The sequence below is a fragment of the Drosophila suzukii genome, chromosome 4 (genome assembly GCF_043229965.1).
Source record: "Drosophila suzukii chromosome 4, CBGP_Dsuzu_IsoJpt1.0, whole genome shotgun sequence".
Lineage (NCBI taxonomy): Eukaryota > Metazoa > Arthropoda > Insecta > Diptera > Drosophilidae > Drosophila > Drosophila suzukii.
The window spans coordinates 1713149-1720507 of NC_092083.1; the positions used below are offsets into that span (position 1 = coordinate 1713149).

The window sequence follows — 7359 nt, forward strand, 5'->3', positions numbered from 1 at the left end:
AACATTTAAACCGCTTCTCCACTTTAAACTGCTTCTCTTTGTTGCACGACCGTTTTCGTAGGCAGTCTTCTACGCTGCGCCGACTTCTTCTGCTGACGTCGACAGCGGCACAGCGTTTTAGGCACAACAAAAAAAAGCAAAAACCTTTTTGCCGTCTGACATGTCACTCCGACTGTACTGCAGAACTGAAGAAGGGTACTTTCGACTCTGATGTTGCGTTCGGCTGTGACGTCGCGGTCGACTGCGTGATAATTTTGTGCCGGTGCTGAGTTGTGGAACTGCAGGGTAGTTTTAAAAATAACTACCCTAATACTAAAATAATACTGATCGGACCTTTGAAACCGAAGATATAGCATTTAATGGCTATCTACCTCACGGTACTGAAGCAGGAAATTGAACACAATAAGCACGACGACTTCTGTTTTCGTTAAGAGGTGTTTTTATTTACTGTATTTTTTTCAAAATGAAAAAGACCGGTCAGTCATAACATAAAATAATGTAAATGTACATTTTTTTTATGATAGACCTCTTACATATGTTTTTAGAACATCTAATTTTATTCGTAACGATTTTTGTATGTAGTATAGGTATAACTTTTTACATTTCGGCAACCTAGTCATCAAAGCTAGAAGAAAGTAAGAAATTAGCTGCTAGTTCCTCATCTTTTTCACACGCGAAGTAAGCTTGCAGTACAAGAGCCTCTGGGAACCCAAGCGCTTTTAGCTGTAAAAAAATCATTTAACTTAACAGTTTATACAGAAAAGTTTATTCATAAATACCCGTTCTATAGCGTCCTGGTCTTGGCGATTTAGGCGAATGGTTGAGACACCTGAAGGTTGTTCCAAATCTTCAATTTCATTTGCATTATCTCTTTGTACCCCACTTGTACCAGCGGTTGATCTTTGTGCAGCAACGGCGCCTTCTAGTTCTGACGAAAACAGGCTTTCAATATCCGCAGGATTCGACTGTGTTCGAGCATCTGAACCGCGGGCGACTGTGTCATTTGATTCTGATTCGCTTTCAATTGGTTGATTTAGCATGTTAAGGAACGCATCCTGGTTCTCAGAAATAAGTTGTAAAAGAGCTGGGTTTGTCTGACCAATCTATTTGTACAAATATTATATTACATTATAATCATTATTTGATATATTATTATTCTTGTATTCACCTGCTGCAATACGGCATGTAAAAGGTGAGGGTTTTGATATATTAAAGAACGCATTTGAAGAAATTGTGGTTGGCTACGTAAAAATTCAAAGGGATCTTAAAAGAAAATTATAGAAATAACACAAGATAACATTAGAAATGTAACCAATACATCAACAATTTTCGGGATCATTGGCATTTAGAGCGAGTCAACACATCCCAGGAACATTCCAGCCCTTATATACATAGTTTCCGAAATAGTTCATACGAAAGACAAACGGACATGGCTAGATCGACTCGTCTGCTGATCCTGGCTGAACATAGCCTAAAGCGCCACCTAGCCCGCCCTATCTTCTTCTTCTAAAGCGCCAAGTCGCCTATAGCGCCAACTAGGCCCTTAGCGACTTGGTGGCGTATTAGTAGAAACAGCTGATTTGTGCAGTCTCGATTCAATTTGCAAAATATTGATTATTATTTTGATATAACTTTTTAATGACTGATTCTATTTTAATAATTTTTTCATGTAGATGGGTATTGATAATAAAAACAAAATCTCATTTAAATTTCTACATAATATTGAAAAATGAGTGAATGAGTCAAAAGATTGTTGAAATGTATTTAAAAACAAGAAAGATCGCTATAGTCGAGGACCTCGAGTATCAGATACCCGTTACTTAAGGGACCAAAGAGAAGTAACGATATCCAAGCAGCAAAGCGAGATTGAAATGCGCCACCTACCGCGATCTCAATATATGGTTATGTGGGCGGTAGACTGATTTAAACGTTATGGGCGTTAGAGTGGGCGTGGCAAATTTTGTTGGGTCAATCTATAGGTATTGGAGAGACTAATACATTTCAGTTAAAATTCTTCTAGCATGAAAACTATGGGCGCCACAGGCTTTGGCGGTTTGTGGGCGTTAGGGTGGGCGTGGCAAATTCTCTGGGCGTGGCATCTTGCTGAAACAAACTTGCGCTGCGTAAGAAGCTCAGGAATCTGCGTGCCAAATCCCAATAGCCTAGCTCGTATAGTTTTCGAGATCTCTGCGTTCATCCGGACGGACGGATAGACGGACACGGCTAGATCGACTCGGCTAGTGATCCTGATCAAGAATATATATACTTTATGGAGTCGGAAACGCGTCCTTCAACCTATTACATACTTTCCGAAGAATCTGGTATACCCTTTTACTCTACGAGTAACAGGTACAACAAGAGAGTAGTTTCCGAGATCTTAGCGTTCATACGGACGGATGGACAGACGGACATGGCTAGATCGACTCGGCTAGTGATCCAGATCAAGAATATGTATACTTTCTGTGGTCAGAAACGTCTCCTTCTACCTGTTGCATACTTTCCGACGAGTCTAGTATTCCCTAGCTTCCTGTCTCGTTTGCAATATTATCTAGGACTTAAGAGTAAGTTGGGTTACAAATTTAGTAACTAAAATAAAGGTGGTTACGTCCAAAATGAGGACGGTTTTTAAAATTCGACACATTTATCAGAATTGTACCAAAATTATGCGGCAACAAAAATAGCACCATTTATAGGAAAGGCTTATAAGTCTTAAAAATACTGCGATTTTAAAAATGTTGTTTTGAAGCTTTGACTGCAACAACAACAACGACCGGCCTTGACTTTGTTGTGCGACTCATCCAAAATAATTAACGGGCATTTTTTTTTTGGGTTTTGTAACATTTATGTAAAGATAATTTATTTTTTTATTTTGATTTTTCAAAATTATAAAGCACCAACAAATGTTTTTCGCGAAGTTCTCAGAAACTCTTTAAACAAGAAACAACGCTGAATATCTCAGATACCCGTTACTTAGCTAAAGGGAGCAAAAGGGAGGTGGAGATGGTGTGTGGTTGTGGACGTGGCAGTGAAATGGTGAAGTCCCAACTACCTAGCTTTAATATTTTTCGTAGAAGTTTCTCTGGGATTTCCTACAATATCAGCGATAAAGCCGCCCCCCGCCCCAACATTCTTATACTCTTATAGTTTCAAAGATCACACCGTTCACACGGACACACAGCTAGTTCGATCAACAACGCGATATTTTTATCGGTGTATCATATCGGACCATTCCTCTTGCTAAACACCACTGTGAAAATATACGTATATAGTCTCGACCTCATAGAGTATATATTTTCTTAATCAGGATCGTTAGCACAGTCGATCTTGCCGTCTGTCCGTATGAACGCTGGGATCTTTGAAACTATAAGAGCTAGAATATTGGGATTTCTTGGGGCGGGGGTGGCTTGATCGCTGATACTGAAGGAAATCCCCAAAAAACTTTACGAAAAATCCGCGCAGAAATATGATCGAAAACAGGGTAGATCTTTTGGGGTATTACGCGACGTGTGTTTATTGTGACACTTGGAAAATATAACTCCCTAAGCCTATTTTAACTAAAGCTAAAGACTGCCGCTCGACACTGCCTCCGGAAATTAAACGCCCTTTTGACGTGAACAATACTATATTGAAAAAAACGTGTTATAGGTTGCAAAGTGTGTAACTCATACGTACTGTTGAGGTTGATCAAATATATTATTTTCATATAGGTGGCCCTGACTTGAACGGAAAGTCCGTTGTGTGTAGTTCTGACTATTGTTTTCCCTCCAAAAACATTTCGGTACTTGTCGTCAATTTTTTATTCCTATTGACCGAGATACGAGAGACGAAGTTAGGGATGGAAAAAAAAACTATGAGGACGCAAGCTAAAACTCAATAAAAAATGTTTAGTTTTTGAATACATTTGTTGCCCTCTTTAATCAACCATGTGAAGAGGTGGGAACAAGATTTAATTTTTTGGACCGCCCTAGTCGACATATACGCATCATAGAGTAACCAACTATATAGAGGCGCCAATTGCTCTGCCGCTCTCTTTAGATAATGAGGCTATGATGCCACCTAGGCGAAAAAAGCTTATTTCCCCTCTTTTTCAAAGTTCGATCGAACTTGTAATTCATTCCCACCTCATTCTGCACCGCTCTTGCTCACTGTTTTGTTTTTGTAATTAATCGTAAACCCTATTGCTGTTGCTTCGCACCTAAGTTAGCTTCAAACTTGGCCTTGAATTGGCTCTTAGCACAGGTTGGGCAGAGGTTCGGGCAGAGCAATTGGCGCCTCTATATAGTTCGTTACTCTATGTACGCATGGGGCGGTTCTTTGACAACAGACCGCAGCCTTTGAGTACTGGAACATAGAGTAATAATGTATAGAGACACCATTTGCTCTGCCGCTCTCTTTTGAAACTTTGCCAATGATGCCACCTAGGCGAAAACAGAAATCCCTAGTTTTTTAAAAGTTCGATGGGACCTTGTAATTCCTGCCAGTGGTGAGTTTTATGGGAAATTATATATCTGCACCGCTCTTACTCACTGTTTTGTTTTTGTAATTAATCCTCAACACTATTGCTGTTGCTTTGCACTTGTTGGGTGTGTTGAATTGAATTGGCTCTCAGCAGAGGTTCGGGTATTTAAGCAGTATTGCTTTTTGGCAATACCTTTCTAATTGATAAAAACCATTTAAATTTTAAGAAAATATTAAAAAATGTGGGCGTGGCACCCTGCTGCGCTGCGCAGGAAGGGTAACCGTGTCACAGAAATATCTTCGGGCGACAATCGGATGAAATGTATGTGAGCATCAATACAAGTTCCTCACGAATTTTGCATTAAGAAATTTTATATGACACCCTCGATAGGTTGGATTTGTGAAATATAACTAAATACAAGTTTGTCGATAACTTTTAAAATAATTGTTAGATTTGGAAATTGGTTTGTCGATAAATGTAGATAAATATATATTTATATAAATATACTCAATGACGCCAAATGCTTGCCGGAAAGAATCCGTGACCATTTTCGGAAAACTAACAGAGTACCAACAGAGGGAAATTCGATTTTGTTCAATTTTTTCGGAAGTGAGTTTTGAAACAAGTCTGGGAAAGCACCATGAATAAATGCAGATAATTCAATCTATCGCAAAGAAATTTTAAGTAAATTTTAGGTGGTACGCCGAAGTCTCTATACTCTTGAAGGTCGTTTCTGTAGGAGCATTGTATGTACAGAGCTACCCGATATTTAAAAAACTAAGAACTAATTATAAAAATTTTAAGATAATGTGCCATTTCAATTTACTATCGTGTATGTTCACCGAAAACGAAATATGGCGGTCTTCGTATATTTTTGACATTAATTATCCGATCGTTCTAATGGCAGCTATATGATGATATCGTCCGATCAAGAATATATATATACTTTGTGGGGTCGGAAACGAATCCTTCATTGCGTTGCAAACTTCTGACTGAAATCATTGTACCCTCTGCAAGGGAATAAATAGTGGTTTTGTCTTATCAACAATATTAGTAATCGATTAAAATCGATAACGGAGTAAGGATCAAACTTTAAATGTGAATTATTCGGCGCTAGATCTGCCATTTCTCACACTGGGGGCTGGTGCGCTTAGGAATAGGCTTGATTTTTATTGTTATTCGTGGGATGAAAAGGACCATCTCGGACTGACTTCGGGTTATATTTGTCGTGAATTCAATCTAAATTTGGCACAAAAAAATTTCGCGTCTCCCCCTATAAAAACAGTACGCTACCTGAGTTCGATTCTGGTGGACGATCGGCAGATGACGCAGACACCGCTTGAGGTCCGGAAGTGATTACACTAGGATTTGTGGATTCATCGACAACGTTATATATAGCTTCTTCCTCAGCGGGTATGCCATTAACGAGGTACTCAACGGCTCTTTCTGGGTTATTATAGCTGGCGGCCATCGCACGTTCCACCTGCTCGCGCGGGTAACCCATTTCCACCATTGACAGAACAGTTTGGTTGTATTCGTCACCCATAATCAAGTTGGATTCAGCGCGCGACTGTAAGGATGCATTGGCCAACTCGCCAATCAAGTCGTTACGGGATATAGGTCTCGGAACTGGAACTGCTGTTTCACTTGCTGAGACTGGTAACTGATCTTCGGTGTTACCAGTTCCAGACGAGTTATTAGCGTTGGTGTTTTCTGGAGCCTTTACATCCTTGGCCGGTGTCAACTTGTCAGTTTCCTTTGGGCAATTTTGATTGGTCCTTGCACTAGATGAATCGCGTGTCAACATCACTACTATAAACTTCTTTTCATCGACATTGTAAGATCCAACGGTACGCTCATCGGTCAAAATGACGCCAGCATAAATGAGTTTCTGCTTTTCGGCAACATACTCCGCACCGCGCTCGTCGAATATTTTCTTCTTCAGTTCCAAAACCTTTAACAAGGAAGTTTTTTATATTATTCCATCACAAGCATTTAATACACACACATATTTATACACAGCATTTTTTGCCACTCATATTACCTACATCCACAAATATGTAAGTAATATATATATATATATTTATATGTATGTACATATTAATAACACGTACCGTTTTTTCTGGGGCAAACTCAATAGTAAAAGTTTGCTGTTGAAGATTTTTTATTGTAATAATCATGTTGCGTTTAAGAAATAAACAAAACTTAATTAAATGTACACAAGCATATGTACACTTTTAACTCAGATTTTAATAGCGTTCACGCAAAAATGATTTGTCATCGGGTTGGCTGCAAATGGTCCGACGAAGCATACCACCTTATTCAAAAACATACCAAAGTATCAATCCTATGCCTAATTTACAGTATTTGGTATTTTTAAGAGTTTTCGATAAGTAACGCACATACGTTCCCATTGGCAAACGCGTTTGCAGTCAGTTATTCTGTGTAATACCCTCTGCACACACTGCTTAAAAATCGGTGTTGCAACTTCGGCATAAGCACACGGTATTCGAAGGGAGAGGACATGCAAATTCACTTGCCCCGAAAAAATGCAAAACATCACTAAACTAAATTCCATTTAAATGTAAGCGTGTGGAAATTTTCAGCGCCAAATTATTATTTCAATGCTAAAGCCTAGTACTCACATCGACGAAAACCGCGAGCTAACCATAGGAGTGAGCGAGAGGCAAACAGGCGGCTAAAGCTTTTCGTCGGGTCTGTTTTTCAGCACGGTACTCAGGTGAGCTTAGGAAATACCAGAAAAAATACCAGATTTCGAGAGTGAATTTTCAATGAACGCCGTTAGCCGCGGCCCAAAGAATAAGAAATTTAATCTTTGGCGGTATTCGTGCAGAAGCGGTGGGGGAATTTAAAAATGAAAAATGGAAGAAAAACACCAA

General features: G+C 39.3%; 1 protein-coding gene across 2 annotated transcripts; it reads right to left on the reverse strand.

The window, feature by feature from the left end:
* Positions 1–536: 536 nt before the first annotated feature.
* Positions 537–6784, reverse strand: Rad23 (UV excision repair protein Rad23). 2 transcript variants are annotated; one of them, XM_017088731.4, is made up of 5 exons: positions 6574–6783; positions 5753–6413; positions 1169–1263; positions 780–1103; positions 537–723 (listed from the first exon to the last, which is right to left on the reverse strand). In XM_017088731.4, exons 1-5 carry the CDS (start codon positions 6637–6639, stop codon positions 613–615), a joined length of 1257 nt encoding a protein of 418 aa, XP_016944220.2. In that variant the 5' UTR covers positions 6640–6783; the 3' UTR covers positions 537–612. The 2 variants fall into 2 exon arrangements, with proteins under 2 accessions (XP_016944220.2, XP_065723372.2); XM_065867300.2 differs by lacking the exons at positions 537–723; positions 1169–1263 and having other exon boundaries at positions 927–1103; positions 6574–6784.
* Between the last annotated feature and the right edge of the window lie 575 nt (positions 6785–7359).

What these genes read in the sequence shown, in the direction of transcription:
- Rad23 (XM_017088731.4), bottom strand. Translation starts at nt 6,639, where the DNA reads ATGATTATTACAATAAAAAATCTTCAACAGCAAACTTTTACTATTGAG. An exon ending in TCCACCAGAATCGAACTCAG is followed by an intron (nt 1,264 to 5,752) that starts GTAGCGTACTGT and finishes TTTTCTTTTAAG; the next exon opens with ATCCCTTTGAATTTTTACGT. An exon ending in ACCAGGACGCTATAGAACGG is followed by an intron (nt 724 to 779) that starts GTATTTATGAAT and finishes ATTTTTTTACAG; the next exon opens with CTAAAAGCGCTTGGGTTCCC.